Here is a 17789-nt window from a genome sequence, read left to right as displayed (position 1 = left end):
TGGAGGATTTTCCCTTGTAACTAAAGCCTTCCATCTTGAGTTTGAAAAAACCCACAAAATTTGTCTTACAACAAAGTATTATTTGAAATCACATGTAGGAAAGTTTTCTGTCTTTCCATCCCCTGATTTTTTTTTTTTTACACCACCATTCTCAATGTGTGACCTCCAAAATTACTCCTGAGAAGAATGGTAGAGAAATGAAGATTTAGTGGACCAAGGCTTGGAAGTGATGGCACTTCTAACCATATTTGCTATCCCACTGCTCTTCCATGCCTTCCTTACACAGTGGGGTTACACGGTATGCTCCCATCTACGTACAGAAAGATTGAGGATTGATTGACACTCCTGTAGTCCAGGCTCCTTTTCTTTGACATGTATTTGAACGTAGGGAAGTCACAGTTGGATTGACCCCTAAAACCTATCATTACCTTCTGCAACACAAAATTCTGCTTTCACCATTGTAAGCAATCCTGGGTCTGTGGATATCTCACTCTTCACAAACAAGGTCCCGTCTGTCCCTTTGCAGGAGAGCTATAATGCAGCAGTTAAACATTATGAGGCTGATGACTTTGAAGCAGCAATCAAGTACTTTGAACAAGCCTTAAGAGAATATTTCAATGAAGATATGGAGTGCCGTGCTCTATGTGAAGGGCCTCAGAGATTTGAGGAGTATGAATACTTAGGGTACAGAGGTGGCCTTTATGAGGCAATTGCAGGTAAAGGTTGTTTTTATTCTTTGTTGGCTTACTAAAATGCTATAGATCTTGTATAAAAATATTCTGGCAATATAGTGCATAGTAGTAAGCATTATAAAATGTCAAAGATTCTAATGTGTTTATTTAATGATGTCTCTTGTTACTTTTTATAGTTAAAATTTTGATGATTTTTCTTCCCAACATCTTCCTGATGTGTTTGTTAATAATTGCATATTTACTTATTTCATCAGTATAAATAGGAAAGTACTGTATTATAAGTATTTCTTCTCAACATATTGTTCTTTTTATTTTATTTTATGCCTAGCCACAAAATTTGGACTTCTCATGTAAGTACACGTGGACTGACTTTATTGTGTTTAGTGGCTAGATAAGACTCATTACACGGGAGCATCATCATTTTCAATGTTAGTCTTTACTGATGACAATTGAAATGGTTTCAGTTTTTCATTATTGTAAATAATATAGCAATGAACCCTTTGATACAGTCTTGTACAATTAATTGACTTATTGTACTTGAGAATGTTGTTTAAAATAGTAGGCAATGTGTTATATTCAAGACTTGCTTATAGTGGGTAATTAACCTTTTTATTGGAAGAAATTAATTTCCTATATATTCTGTATTTGAAAATAATTTATTTGTATTAACAACATAAGTGTAAAAATACAATTGTCAGGAGAAACTTTAGGAGTGTGTTTATATAATTTGTGTAGGAGAGGTGGAGTACTTTCATACAGAACTGAAGGCAGGAGGAAGTGGAAACTGTAGTGTCCTTATGCTATAATCCTCTCCCTCATTTTACTTTTCATCATGGAATTATAGTCTCACTAAGTTGCCCAGGCTGCCCCTGGACTCATTCTAGTTCTAGCAGGCCTCATTGCCTCTGCAATCCTACTGCCTCAGGCCTCCAAATAGCTGAGATTATAGGCTTGTGCCACTAGGCCATGGCTCTTCCTTTGCTTGCATATCCGGTCAGTGAAATGAAAGTCAAGGGCCTTACAGCCATGGGGATTGCAGAGGAGGCAATGTTTCGTGGGAAGTAGAGGCTCCCAGAGGGACCTTCTTTGACCTTGGCTTACATCTTGGTGTATTCTCATCACTTTCTTAGGTAGCCATAACAGTACAGGCAAGCCTACAGGTATAGCCGCATACTAGGCTATGACTGTGTTTTTGGAGCTAGCACAGGCAAGCTGTGAGGAGGCCTCAGTACAGGGATAGCAATCCTTTTAAAGGGTGGGTTCTTGCTGAATGTCACAGTCTGAGGATGTGTGGCTCTTCTCCAGCTATCAACAAGCAGTGTCAGGTACTGCTTGGCGCAGGGTGTTGCAACTCTTGACTTGGATTTTGTTTTTTGTTTTTGTTATTTCCTTTTGCTTTTTTTGGTGTTGTTTGGATTTGGGTTTTGTTGATCTGTTTTCAATTTAATTTTTTGACTCTTTCATACATTTAGCTAGTACATTTTAGTCATTTTCTTCACCTTTCATTTCCCCATCATCCTATTTCCTTCTCTCACTGAAACACTTCTTCTCAATGGGTCCCCCTCCTCCTTCTTATCTGTGCGTGTGGTCCAATGAGTTTAGTTAGAGTTTCTTGCTGGTACATGATTGAGCTGTCACTTACTGGATGAAGATGGCTTTCTAGTGGCTACCCTAGATGAAGCCTCCAACCCCCACAACCATTAACTCAATAACCAGTGCTTGCAGGGTCCCTCTTCTACCCTTGGTGAAATTTTGGTGTGTCTAGTGTTAGACATATCTTGTACCAACAAACCCAGAGACAGTGAGTTCCTAAGTTCCTTGGCTATGTCATGTCCAGAAAATGTCTTTTTACTTCCCATCTCCCATTCTCTGTTTCTTACATTCTTTCTGACATCTACCATGCCCTCCATGGCGCTAGCTGAGCCTTGAAGGAATACATAACCCTGCATGTGTGGACTGGAACATCATCACAGATTGTCTACATTTTGGCCACTTGTGTGTTCTTTCATTAACTGCTGTTGCACTGTACTAAGAAGCTCCTGGAAAGAAGGCTGGGTGCAGCACTCACCCTTGGATATAAACAGCATTTAGAAAGCACTTTGACCAAATAAGCCTTCTGCACAGTGTAGTAGGTTCAATGGGGGTAGGCTTTCTACCTGGGCCCGTGGTCTCCACAGCCAATAGCTAGTTTTGCTCTTCTTGATGGTGTCACAGGCCTAAAGGGTGCTGGCTTTTCAGGAAGACTTCTCACACAGATCTGCATCTTGGGCTGTTGCTCAGCCACTTCACTAAAGAGCTTCTGTTCCTCTTAGGTGAGGAACTTGTTACTTAGAACAATTGGCTATGTGGCTAGAAACAAACTTAGACCCAGACTCAGGCTATTTTAATCGAGAGTTCATTTTTTTAAAGTCAACATAATAAAAAACTGAGTAAAGAGTACCTTATTCAATAACAAATCTTTATCAAGCATATGCTGATGACATGTTAGGTTCCACGACATATATAATGAGGAATGATTTTCAACAGACATGGAAATTACTATGTTTGCCCTTCCAATTCTAAAGTTTCCTTATCTCCCTCCAAAGCATCTACCTAGGAGCTCGAACCAAATCCTGTGAATTTGCTTTTTAATCTAAGATGTTCCACAGCTTTTAAGTCCATCTTATTTGTTGCCAAGCTTGGACAAATGCTTCTTTCACATTGTACTTACCACTTAACTGAGCCTCTCCACTTCCATGGCTTAAGTCAAAACCACATTTTAACTGAGCCCCTCATGACTACTTCCTTCCTGCTCTTGGTGTATGGTTCTGATTGAGCTCTAATACAGAGCCCGAATTCTGTACTAACAGAGATATTGTATGCAAACTCCTTCTTCTCCTGGCTTTCATTCCACTTACAATAAAGCCCTCGACCTAGAAGGACTTTCAGTATGTATATTCACAGTCTCTCTTCATTCCTGCCTTCTTAAGTTCTTTGGATTCTTTGGCTGTGCCACCCACTCTCTTTTCCCTTGCAAACCTGCAGGGTGTTTTATGGTATCACTTGGGCAGTGTCCTATCTTGTTCAGTGCTCAGTTTTCAGCAAGTCTCTGAGCTACTTAATAAATGAAGGCTTTGGTGAATACAAGAATAAAGGATGTGATTTATACACCAATAACTATGTATAGATAAATATTTAGTAGTGCCGTATGCTTACGATAATGCTTGTCATAAAAAAGTGGGGTTTTTAGTAGTTAATTAGAGAACAGCTACAAAGTATAAGCTAGAATCAATATGTCTATTACAGTCAAAATCACTACATTAAATTATTAAACTATGAAGTGCTCCATTACCAAAGTAAATTTAAGTTGCCCAAAATCAATATACAATAACAATGAGTTATGAGGATTTAATTTTAAGAGTTTTGTTCCTTGGACATTTGCCATTTTAACTTCTTAAATTCATTTAACAGTGATTTTTGTGTGTCTTCTGCAGTGTCATTACTGAAGTTTTCTCAGTCTTTTGCAAGGGAATGAGCTATATCTAACACTTTATAATGCTGTGATTTTATGGGATAATAAGCCCCACCTCTGACCCATTTACTTCTGCACCTATGCTGTCAGTGTCCATGGAACAGTTTTGACAAATGAGCTAGATCCTGTTACTAAACCTGATCTTTATGTTGGGTAATATTTAATGTTGATAAAGTTACCATAACCCATTGGCTGCTGGGAAAGAACAGATAAACAGGCACATCCACACTCGTTTTTTTAACTCCTAATTACCACCACCAGTTTCCCAGGTCCCAGTAAAAAACTTAAAAATAAGTCATAGTCTCGTGGGTCCCAGCCAAATACCCACAATTACTATAAGGTTTCATAGAAATCTGAAGTATGTTCAATGTATTGTAGCAAAAATCTAAAAGTATTCTCATACAATTGTTCTGAACTACAAATATATTAAAAAACATATTAATTGCACAATGACATTGAAAGGAAAAGAATACAACCAGTAAGATTAATACAACAACTTTTCACCCTGCAAGTTCTAGTCTTGTATACTTAGGTGTCCTCAATTTGGAGCTAAGGCGGCATTTACAATAGGGAATGCATTATGAAAACCGTAATGCCTGAATCGTAGCGTTAGAAGGGACTTAGTGTTGGAAGAAAATACAAATTGCTGCTTGGTGCAGATTTTCCTACAGTCAGCTCTGTTCATTGAGCTAGAGATATCTTCATTGCTATTTATGCTCTGCCTTGAAAATATATTCCTGCAGATTTGAGTTGTTGGTGGGTCCTTTTTTTTTTTTTTTTCCCCTTTTTTGGTCACTTGATAGTAAAGGAAACAGATTTGAAGGTAAAGAGACTTCTGTCTGTGGAGGAGTGAAGGGATGGCCATTTGTCATTCCCCTATCTTATGAAACACAGTTAATGTTTGTTTGTTTATAATTACTTTATTACAATGTATTAACTTTGTATTACAGCCCCACCCTCCCTCTCAGCCTTCCATCTGACTCTAGTCTATCAGGTCTCATCAGAACTGGCTGCATTGTCTTCCTCTGTAGCTTGGCAAGGCTGCACCTCTCCACCTCAGGGGGAGGTGATCAGAGAGCTGGCCACTGAATTCATGTCAGAGTCAGCTAATGTTTTATTCCTAACATTCAGATTGTATACATAGATCTGATTATTTTCTACACATCTCCAACTAGACGTAAAAAGCAGTGGATAAACTCAGCATTGGTTCTGTTAGCTGTGCTATGTGGGCTCAAGTTAGCCAGGTTATGGAAAATGTTTCCCTCCACCCTTCAAATTCTCCCTTCCTTCCTGTGTCCTGACCTCAGTCTGCAAGGCTGCCCAGATTCAGGATGAACTCCGACTAAACAGAGAGCCCCTTGAAAGAAGCAGTTGTGGCCAATTAAATTGTGTAGCCATGAAGTCAAGTGATTTTCTAAACCCCCAGGGAGCCTACTCAGCCCAAGTATGAATGAACCATTCTCTCCCTGGAAAACATTGCTACCATCTTTGCTATAGGACTCAAAGTTAGGCAAATGGGAAGAGGTGTTTTCCTTGTAACATTAGCTGCTTAAGTTTCTTCCGATCATGCCTTGATAAAACAGAGCAGAGAGCTAAGCATCTTTACTGTTTTAAGTGAGAACAGCAAGCACACAAAAGGATGCAAGGAGAATGTTTATTCTAACTCTTTACTGTCATCTTTTCTGCCATTTTGCCACTCTATGTCCAAAGAGTTATCCCATGTATTAGAATATGCAGTGTCCCAATAGAGCTTAGTCTGTAACTGGGTAGAATAGGGTCCTGAAAATAGGTATCAAGAAATATTTTAATTCTGTCTATGAAAAAAAAATCACAGGGATGGGGAGTTTGGGTCTTGCCTTTCCCCTGCTGAACTTTCTGGATGCAGGGCTGTTCCAATTCTGAATGGCTTCTAAACATCACTAGAATGTGAACATCCGGTTTCAATTCCAGGGCTTCTCAGACCTTCTGAAGTACCCAAAGAGAAGCTCAAGGTGTCTGACAAGAAAGTCCACAGTCAGTTTTACGCACAGGCAGCCTGACATACTGCAGAGGTTTGGGACCCAGTGGTGTTGAGTGATCATGGCAAAAGTGATGTCACCGTCTGGCAGACACTTCTTCTCTCTCTTGCCTTCCAGATCACTACATGCAGGTCCTGGTCTGTCAGCATGAGTGTGTGCGGGAACTCGCCACCCGCCCAGGCCGCCTATCACCAATCGAGAATTTTCTTCCCTTGCATTACGACTACCTCCAGTTTGCCTACTACAGAGGTAAAGTGTGGGTCATCCATGATGATCTTTGGGGTTCTTTTCATCACTGTAGGCATCTGGTCACCATCCAGACCCCTGCTTTCTTTCTGTTCATCACCAAAACAATGCAGGTTTATGGGCTCCTCCTTCCCTTCTTGCAATTTGGCTGCAGCTCAGAGCAGAGAAGGTCACTAGCAGTGGACGAAACAGAGGATTTGCTATGATAGTGTCATAAAACTTACACTAGACTTGCAAAATTTCTTTTTCAACCTAAGCTCCTTTTTTTTTAAACTTAGTTTTACTAGGAATGTGCTCTCTTTCTGTTTCCACAGTCACTTTCTTGTCCTTCAATCAAGTTCCTTATACTTCCAAAATTTTATATATAAACAAACACACTTAGAGAACCTTCCTTCTTTTTTTATGTGAAGACAGTAAATTACTTACACTGTTTTCGGTATCGTTTTTACTTCATACATGCCAGATGACTGTCAGTAGGTTAGACATAGAAAATTACCAAATTTTAGGCCAAAATTAATCTAGTAATTGATTGTTTAACTTTAATGATGAGTACAGAGAGATCGTCCTGATCTTTCTTTATGATTGTATACCATTATATTAGACCATACTTTATGGATCTTCTTATTGAGGGACAGTTGCATTGTTGGTAATCTTTTGTACCTGCAGTGAACTTACAAGTGGATAGCATTTTACACATGTCTGTGTACATCTATCTACATATTTCTAAGGATAAATATCTGGAGGTGCATTTACAGGGTCAAATAATTTATTCTATTTGTAGTTTTGATTCACATTGCAAGATTTTCCTCCATATGGATTGTATTTTCCATTGTTCATCTTCAGAATATATTATAAAATGTTCAGATACTCTACAATCCCCTAGGTAACACTTAGTAATTGAGAATAGTTTTGGTTTCTATTTTTTTTAGTTGAAGAGGAGATATTGAATATCCCCTCTTGTACTTAAAAGCAATTGATAGAATTCAGATCATATAAATCATTTTGATGTCCTCACCTTCACTTTGTGGAGAAGTGACTGGCTGGTTGACAGGTTGTGATTACTTGGCTCAATGCACTTCTCATTATTTCTCACTGTCTTCACCATCAATTTCTTTTATACAGGTCAACCATAAAGAAATATTTTCCCTTTAAAATAATGAGGGAAAAAAAACCTGCAAACCAACATTTTAAAACTGCTTTGGCAAATTCCCTCCTTTTCCAAAAGTAAGGTATTACTCATTGTCCTGGTACTTATGACAGTAATAACTCATGTGCACATCATAAGCAATGAATGCAAACCATTAGGCACACCAGTTGCTTATTGTCATTTTTATTAAAAATTTGGAGCCCTCTCCAAGAATATATACACGGAGAGAAAAATGTATATACATATATGTGTATGTGTCTACAAAGTGTCTTTTTTTAATTAAATTTTTATTTTTTATATAATTACAGTTTATTCACTTTGTATCCCAGCTGTAGCCCCCTCCCTCATCCCCTCCCAATCCTGCCCTCCCTCATATCCTCCCTTCCCCTCTCTAAGTCCACTGATAGGGGAGGTCCTCTTCCCCTTCCATCTGACTCTAGCTTATCAGGTGTCATCAGGACTGGCTACATTGTCCTCCTCTGTGGCCTGGCAAGGTTTCTCCCCACTCAGAAGGGGAATGGTGGTCAAAGAGCAAGCCACTGAGTTCGTGTCAGAGACAGCCCTTGTTCCCATTACTAGGGAACCCACTTGGATACTGAGCTGCCATAGGCTACATCTGAGCAGGTTATATCCATGAATGGTCCTTGGCTGGAGTATCAGTCTCAGAAAAGACCCCTGTGCCCAAGATATTTTGGTTTTGTTGCTCTCCTTATGTAGCTCGTGTCCTTTCCAGGTCTTACTATCTCCCCCTTCTTTCATAAGATTCCCTGCACTCTGCCCAAAGTTTGGTTATGAGTATCAGCAATTGCTTTTATACACTGATGGGTAGAGTCTTTCAGAGGCCCTCTTTAGATACAGAAATTGTGGTGCTTTTACACAATGGAATACTACTCAGCAAGGAAATCATGAAATTTGCAGGCAAATGGTGGAATCTAGAAAAGATCATCCTGAGTGAGGTATCCCAGAAGCACAAAGACACACACGGTATATACTCACTTATAAGTGGATATTAGACATACAAAATAGAGGATAAACATACTAAAAATCTGTACACCTAAAGAAGCTAAGCAAGATTGAGGACCCTGGGTAAGATGATCAATCCTCACTCAGAAAGTCAAATGGGATGGACATTGGAAGAAGGAGAAAACAGGAAACAGGACAAAGTATCCTTTTAAAAGAAATCAGATTTTGTGGCCTATTTGAGAAGACGGCATGCAGTGTTTTAACATTCTGTTGCTAAGAGTCAAACATCTTTTTGCAGTACCTAAAGATTTATATAACCAAGTATTCATATTTGAGACAGCCTGGACGGCTCTTGGTAACAGTTAGATTCTGTTGAGGTTGATCCCGGTCATATGAGAATGGGCTAGAAGAGACTGTTTAGAGCGCTGAAGGTTGCCCTATAGAAACAACAGTTGATGGTACACTTTCCAGTGATAAGAAATAAGACTTTGGAATCATGTCTACACTCACATTTTGTTTGTGAATGCTACATCACCATATTGGAAGGTCATGCTCAGAGCATTTGCGTAGGCCACACAGTACAAAAAGGTCCCAGTGAACTCACATAGGTTTGCTGTAGTGTTCCTGAAATTAACAGCAAGCATCCTCTGATGGAGCTTTCAGAGGATTTCTGCAACGTGCCCAGTACCAAAGCAAACAAAAGGTCATCTCTTCTGAGTACCTGAAGTCATGCCTGACCTTCTGTGTCATGATCATTTGAGTTCCTGAAATCATGCTTCTAACCCTTTTTCTCGGCCTCAGTTTATCTCCCATTTATGATGAAGCATCCTGACGTCACTAGACATGCAGAAGTCTTCCCGTGAAATTTTTTGGGCAGGGCCTAGCTGACTCAAATGTGGCAATGCCTTGATTTTCTAGTTGGTGAATATGTGAAAGCCCTGGAGTGTGCCAAAGCCTACTTGATGTTCCATCCAGATGACGAGGATGTCCTGGATAACATAGACTACTATGAGAGCATGCTGGATGACAGCATTGACCCAGCATCCATTGAGGCACGAGAGGTAAGAGCAGAGTTCAGAAAGAAATCTCTTGAAACTGCAGTGTGTTTCAGGGAGACTTGATTAAAAACAAACAACAACAATAAACACTGTACTTAAAGACACACAGAGATCTAATGTCTGTTCCATATCTTAATTCTTTCAGATTTTATCCCTGCAAGATGCTATCTTGTGAAAGCATGTTGCCAAGGGGACTGGTTTTGCTACTTGGATCTTTATGTTTGCTCATTGGCCATTATAATGAAAAGTTCCAACTTGAGCCTCTAGCACATCTCTTAGATATTATTTAAATATAAATTCTTTTTCTCTCTAGGATTTAACAGCATTTATCAATCGTCATAAACTTGAATCTGAACTGATCAAGTCAGCTGCAGAGGGCGTGGGATTTTTATATTCTGAACCGGTAAGAACAAAATGAAAAAAAATGAAGGGTTATTAAAACTCTTCTCGCTGGATATTTAAATATTAATGCTCCACCCATATTAGTTTGAGAGTTTAATAACCTCTCTATATTAATAACCGATGGAGAGAAATCTTTATATTATACATGTGGTGAACTTTAAATGATTTTGATAGATTCCCGTGATTCTGAGGTCCAGTCAAATGTGAATATTTTGTGCATGATTCATTTGTTTCAGTATTGTCTTATTTTTCTGCTTTTATATATAAAATTAAAAAAAATTTAATGCTCATCATTCTTTAAACAACATAACACACCTTCCAAAATAAAACAGCTGGGTCATCCTTCATGCTGTCCTTTCTGTATTTCCCGCATTGTCCCCTGAACAGCCTGTAAAGTAACACCAGACCTCATCCATGCTGTAGCTAAATGTGTGTTCTTGTTATTATTTAATGAGACACTTAGGTGATTCTTTGTGTTGTTAAGGATTCAAGGTATTTTATTCTACATAGATGGAATGAAATATGATTAACTCTCTTGATTTATTTTATTTTAATTATTTCAAGTTTTTTTCAAGGATACATAGTTAAGGGGGCATTTTTCTTGACTAAATAAATAAATAATTCCAAAAGTAGACTCACTTTGCATGAAAAAAATACAAGGTCTAAAAGTTCTTGAAATTTAACTACTTTTCTAGGGAAATGTTCCGGATATCTTCATTGTTTCTACTGATATATGAAAGTACCAGTTCACCAGATTTACAGGAGGAAAAGCGCCTGCCTTACTCACGTACATTAAGTGCCAATTGCAATGTCATGGCTATCCTAACTCCTGTTCTTCTGATAGCCAGTTTACAGCATTTTTTTTCTTTTCACATACTATTGCTTTTAATCTTTGAGTTGCCTAGGTATAGGTTTTTCTACTTATCTACTGATTAATGAATATTTTTATGCAATATTCATGTTAATATGTTGGGGAAATCATTAATTGAAGCTTTTAAAATGTGTTCTTAATTTTGGCTATTATCACTGAACATTTTTAAAAACTATGTTATTTTAAGGTAATATTTCTGGTGTAATATTTGTAGTATACTTGTTCCTACTTACTATTTCCCAGGAGACATTAGAATATGACACCTACTTAATGAATCTGTACAGATAATTAATCCAGCTTGTTTTTGTTGTTGTTGTTCAAGTTATAGTCGTGATTCACAAAGCACTTTCATTGAAGGATCTTTGAAACCCCTTCTGTTACCAAATTTCAAGTCACTTTCCAGAGCAAAAGAACTAAGGCCTTCACTAATTCCATATGGCCTTTTGATTCATTTGTTATCCATGGTGCCTTGGCCAAACTTGCGTCAACCTTTTCTTGATCAGCACCCAGTGCACGTTTCTCAATATTGGAGGTCTTCTAAATATTTGATAAAGAGTATTTTACATTTTTTATTTTCATAAATGGCATTTTAGTAATAAATGTATACCTCTTTCTCAACTGAAAACAGAATTACTGGGTCAGTTACGGAGGACGGCAGGATGAGAACCGGTGAGTCGTCCATTTTTTGCTATGGTGAGATGAAGTGCTCAGAGGCAGGAAATGATGCAAGAAACTTACCTCCAGCAGATCAGAGAAAGCACTGTCACTGTGAGCTCTGGGTTGCACATTAGGAAGTCTGTCCTGGCCACAGCTCTCCCACTCGCTTCTGTATGGTTTTGAGTGATTACTTGTCAACTTGTGTGTGGATATTTTCTTTTTCCCTTAAATGAAGGAGCTAGCCCAGGAATTCTCCAAATGCTTAGTTCCTGTGATTACTCATTGCACGAAGTTTGACATGACTTTTATTAACATGTTTTATGAATTTTTCTTTACTAATTGTTTTTTTTTTATTCTTTGAGAGTTTTATGTGACACATTTTGATCATGTTCAAAATTTGCTTTTTGATGGTAAATTTCCTCACTTATTCATCTGAAATCAAGATCAGAACAGTTTCTGCATAGTCAACTATGTGTTATTACTAAGAAAATAAAAACTAAGACAACTCATTTTTAATATAACTGAAATCAACCCACATGTTTTTAAATATCTCAGACTTATGGCATATGAATTATTAATCTGCGATCATACAATCCGGTTAACCTATTTTCAAACTGAGAAAGACCATGTCAATGGAAGGGACCCCTGCCAATGGAAGAGATCTTTGTCAGTGGAAGGGACCCTTGTCAGTCTTGCAATCAGTCAGATCATGGGTGACATAAGATGACTGGGAGAGAATCCAGGATACATAGGAGTGTTTGGATGTACCCAGTCTGTGTAGGTCGAAGGGGTATCTACTCTCACTTGTGTATTTGCAAAGCTTGACACAGATTGTGTCTTTCTCCTCAGAATAGTCAAGAAGCAACTATTACATTAGGACATGGTTTGTCCCCACTCGAGCATTATTCAGTGATGCAGTCCATGTTCAAGACACAGTACAACATGGAGAATTATGAAGGTGCACACAATCATTTTTCTTTCCTGTTCTTTGGGACAATAGACTGATGTGAAGGGAGTGAAATTATAGCTGAAATTAACTGTAATAAGAGTTGCAAGGAAGGTTTAGAAAGAAACACAGTATCCCAAGGAAGCTAAGAACCCACGCAAAGGCATGGGCATTTAATTTGAATTAGAAAGACAGGTGAATGGTATACAATTCAGAAACAATGCATATGTAGATACAGTATTTTTGGCAGTGTTCGGACATTTTTATTTTATGGGAAATTGCAGTCTCAACTTTTTTGGATGGACAGGGTCCCTTCAGGAGTGAACATAGAGGGAGCAGAAGTTCATGGATTGTCAATGAAGAAGTCACCACCCAAGATAGGCCGAGACCTAAGAGAAGGTAAGTACCTGCAAGTCTTTTCAGGAGGATTGAGGAAGAGGGTGTGGTGGGGAAATCCTTAAAGAGACTGAGGTCAAATCCATTTCTCTTTAACATTAACTACAGGTGCGGTAGTGCACGCCTATATTCCCAGAACTTGGGAGGAGGCAGAGGCAGGTGGATCTTTGTGAGTTCAAGGCCAGCCTGGTCTACAGAGTGAGTCCAGGACAGCCAAGGCTATACAGAGAAACCCTGTCTCGAAAAACTAAATATGTCTGAAATCAACACTTAAACACAATAATGCCTTAGATCTGTATATTACTGCAAAAGTCTTTCCAAATACTCCTCCCATCATTTAAATTTGACAGGGACTCTCTGGTCCTCCCCATCCTCAGCTGAATACCTGAGGGCAAGTGAGGTCAGCAGACGTATTTCTGTCGCTCATCCAGGTAGTGAGTGCTAGATAGTGTGGGGTAGACTGCATATCCAAGGATCTTGGAGAAGACGTAAGTCATGTGAGGTATTAGGTTAGTTCACCTACGACACTTGAATAATATAGATTTGAACAGGGCTTTGAGTAGAATGATATGGTATAAATTTAATGCAGGGCCTTGTGCATGCTGGGTAAGTAGCTGAATGCGGATCTACAGCACCAACTTAAAGATGCTTCAGGCTGATTTTATAGGGGTGTGCAGAGAGCCGTTCTAGTGGGCAAAGCAAGTGGGTCAGAAGATGAGAACAAAGGCTTACATGTCCGGTGGCCTAAGAACAGAATTATTGAAATTGCAGAGTACTATTAAAAGCAGTTTTTACCTAAAGTCAAGCATTTTTCTAATAATACACTATTAACAAGAGTACTGTTGACAATATTAGCAGTACTTCTTTTTTTTTTTGACAAATCTATCTTTTTTATTTAGCCAGAAGTTCCCATTTATGTTTCTTTCTTTCTTTTTTTTTTTTTCTTCTCAATGCAGTTTATTCAGGAACCTTGAACAATCTTCTGACCCTGGGGAAAGCCAGCCCACAGCTTAAATAGCCTCTGGGTGCCAACCCCAGTGTGCCACGGGGGCAATGCAGATAGGTCCACATACACGGAAGCAAGCCAGATCCTCAGTCTTAGCCAAATGTGGAGTTGTTTGTGACAGAGAGCACTCACCATCGGGAAGGTGGAAGGCGGAAACCAGCTCCATCTTTAAGGCATAGCATTCCGCAGCTCTCTACAGTTCCCCCTTTTTGTTTTAGACACATCAGGCAAGAGTAGAGGTCTGATCTCTGATATTAGAAATAAATTGGGACTTTGTACCGATGTTCATTTAGGTATCATCCACCCAAAGAGCATCAGATCCATCCGATACCTTTTTCTCAGAGGCGGGACCTGGGGCATCAACCCGCATGCAATCAGACATGCTCTTCTCTGGGTCGAAAGCGGCTGACCCTGAGTGCAGTGCTTAGCCTCGCATCCTGAGCATAACATTTTAGCTTCTTATGGTAGCCAACCATGCTTGGGGAGACTGTCCTGCTTCAATGGCTGTAAAGGAAGGCCTGAATGATCATGGCTGCATTATGCTGTTGTGAGACGCAGTACTTCTTAATAGTCATTATTTGCATATATAATTTTTGAGCAAATATATGTAGCCTTCATTTCAATAGTAGCAGTTTCTCATAAGTATGGATTTAGTCACTTTTCCGATGTCTCACAACACATGACATTGGCCAAACACTTGAATCTGACAGCCGTGCTCAGAACCTGATTATTATGTTTTCTTCTATACCTACTGCATTGATAACAAATAGTTCTACCTAAAATACAGCCTACAGTATAAGCTGTATGGACAATACACAGGTATAAGTATCCATGAGGATTAGTCCCCCAACTGGTCCTATCTGAAGGATATCAGAGTGTAAAGTGCTCACAACCCTGAAATAAAATGGCATAGGATTGTCAGATCACCTATACAGCCTCCTGAATCTCTTAAATCACTGGAAAATTACTTATGATACCTAATGCAATGTGCTATGCTCATATTATAACACTGTGCATGCCATCGTATATTATTTAGGGGGCAATGGCAAGAAAACCACACTGCAATATTAGGTGCAGGCACAATTTTATTTTCGTGTACTTTACAAATATGGTGCTGCATATAGACAGTCCCAGGACAGTCCCAGCTGTAAGATAAGAGACCAAAACACTGCACTGAGGAGTCTGTCCCTCTGTCCCCAGGAGAGCTGGTTAGCACCCCCCCTGGCTGACCTGACACTTCTGGCTCTCTCTGGCCTTGGGTTTCCCAGCCCTTTCCTTCCTGTGCTTCAAAGTTGGCTGGAAACAGTAAACAGGATGGTAGGCTCACCTGCTCTGACCTGGACCTCAGTGGGTAGCCATGGAGCCCAGAGCCTGAAAGCTGCCTAGTCAGCCAGAGTTCATGTTCCTTTTGAAGCCGAGAAGCCATGCAGGAAACAACTTGCCAGTGCACCAGTACTTTTTTAAAATTAATTTATTTTTTTATTAATTACAGTTTATTCGCTTTGTATCCCAGCTGTAGCCCCCTTCCTCATCCCCTTCCAATCCTACCCTCCCTCTCTTTTCTCCTTCCATGCCTCTCCCCAGGTCCACTGACAGGGGAGGTCCTCCTTCCCTTCTGTCCGACCCTAGCCTATCAGGTCTCATCAGGAGTGGCTGCATCATCTTCCTCTGTGGGCTGGCAAGGCTGCACCCCCTAGGCGGAGGTGATCAAAGAGCCAGCCACTGAGTTCATGTTGGAGACAGTCCCTGTTCCCCTTACTAGGGAAACAGAGCTGCCATGGGCTACATCTGTTCAGGGGTTCTAGGCCATCTCCATGAATGGTTATTGGTTGTACCAGCACTTTGATGAAAATGTTTCGGAAACTCCAGGGCACTTGCCAGATGTCAAAGCTCTGTTTTTTTTTTTTTTTTTTTTCTTTTCAACTACCAGGGAATCTGATGTCTAGTAACTGAATAAGTTTAGCAGGAAGGGTGGTATGGGAAATCTATGCAATGGTTAGTGGTTGGTTACCCAAATCTACTATTTCTGTTGTTTTCTTATTCTCTTTGTTGAACTAGCAAGTGGATCTCAGGATGTACTCTGGAAAGTAAAACCACGCCCCTTTTTCTTTTCTACTCTTTCAGTCAAGACAGAATGCTTCTGTGAGAACATGTGTGGGGTGTTTGCCACCACTGCCACAGAGCAGAGCCCCATCAACCACCAATACCACACTGAGAGTCAATTCTGTTGTTCTGTACTTGGAGACAGCATCAGATCCCAGAGTTTTAGGACTTGTCCCCACTCTCCTTTTCAGGCGACAAAAGTAGTATCTGGCAGTCACCTATGCTGACTGATTTCCTCCCTGACCAGGCACAAATGAGGGACCCCATGATCCCCTTTGGATTTTATAAACTTGGCAGATGTGATCATAGAGTGCAGAAACATGCTCAGCACTTTACTATAAAAGGTATAACAAACGAACAGGATACAAACGAACAGCCAGATGAAGTTTACACAGAACAAGGCATTGTTTAACCAGGGCGCAGATCTGCCCTCCCAGAACCTCCACTGCAAGCTTATGTAAATCTGGTGTTCAAAACTTTCAGAAAACCTGATTCCCACCTCCTCCAATCCCCAAAATGTACCCTGGTATCCTCCAGTCACTGGTCCTTCTGGGACTAGACCCATTCTGAATCCATCCAAGGGATACACCGTAAGTCACCTCATTAGAACAAGCTCGGGTGTGATTTTTATATAGACGGTGAATGATAAAATATACTGTATACTTCTATTATTCAGGAAACTGCAAGTGTTCTATGCGCCGAACTAGGAACTGGCAATAAAATACAAACGCATTTCTTATCATACCACAACTGCAGTGCCCTCACACACTTGAGTAGGATCCAAATTGAGAAGAGTGGTAAGCTATAAAATTACGAGGGCCAGATGGCTTGGCAGAAAGCAGATACAAAGTGGGCCAGACAGGAGGCACGTTCCATAAAATAATCTGTCATCTACTCAGGTGAGTGTTAAATAATATTAACACAGGACAGCTCTCCAGGACCCAAACTAACCACCCACACTAACTCCAGTCTAAGAAACATTCACGATGACTCACTGCAGACACCTCTGTTACTTATTTTAACACCCATCTTCCAAAGACCATACTCACCAATGATTCCAGAGTCACTGGGGACAAGGCAGAAATACTGCTGAGCTTGGAGTCTGAAGGCTTGGCTTCAGGATGTGTTATGATAGGAAGCACACTATGAAATGCCATTCCCTATTCCGTCTATGCCCGGCAGTCATTATCTGTGAAGGAAGATGGTAGCTGTTCAGGAAGTGGTAAGTGCCGGGTCCTTTTAAAACCCGGAAGGGTTGCACTTATATCAGGACTTATTAGCTGCACCCCGCCCTATCTCTAGTGAGATGTGGTTTTTAAGGGAATAGCACTGCTTTTGCCACAAGCCACAGCAGGGCGCACAAAGGCACACTTCGCTAGATGATCTTTGTTGCCGCAGCGAGGAATTAGAGCCAGGCACATACTTTATGAATGAGAGAAGAATTAAGAATTAAGTTGTTTAACTATATCTCCTCTCACAGTGGTTAAAAGTTGGCTGCAGCCATCAAAACCAGGCCCCAGGAACCACAACCTATTGGATGACATTTTTATTTTAATTTTCACATTTTCCTCTGTCTGGTGTGCTACTGTAAGTCATCTTTGGACTGACTGCATCCTCATGAATGACAAGCTTCCTCCCCTACCCCCTTTCTTCTATTTGCTTTCTAAGGCTGACAAATTTCTGTTCAAAATTTTATACATCCTGGGGGTAATTATATTAGCTCATGAAAAACATATTTCAAATACCACATTTTCCAGTCTCTTAAGTTCTACA

General features: G+C 39.9%; 1 protein-coding gene across 1 annotated transcript in view; it reads left to right on the top strand.

Moving 5' to 3' along the window:
• The window catches only part of P3h2 (prolyl 3-hydroxylase 2), a 150966-nt gene that overhangs the window by 115325 nt on the left and 17852 nt on the right, over window positions 1–17789 (top strand). The window contains exons 3-8 of the mRNA XM_060370154.1: window positions 527–716; window positions 6339–6470; window positions 9496–9638; window positions 9949–10038; window positions 11537–11577; window positions 12819–12910. Of these exons, the coding sequence (XP_060226137.1) occupies window positions 527–716; window positions 6339–6470; window positions 9496–9638; window positions 9949–10038; window positions 11537–11577; window positions 12819–12910 (688 nt within the window). The remainder of the gene's footprint in view (window positions 1–526; window positions 717–6338; window positions 6471–9495; window positions 9639–9948; window positions 10039–11536; window positions 11578–12818; window positions 12911–17789) is intronic.

Source organism: Meriones unguiculatus, chromosome 17 (assembly GCF_030254825.1).
Source record: "Meriones unguiculatus strain TT.TT164.6M chromosome 17, Bangor_MerUng_6.1, whole genome shotgun sequence".
NCBI classification, from domain to species: domain Eukaryota; kingdom Metazoa; phylum Chordata; class Mammalia; order Rodentia; family Muridae; genus Meriones; species Meriones unguiculatus.
Note: the sequence above shows the minus strand (reverse complement) of the source record. Positions and strands in the feature narration are given on the sequence as shown.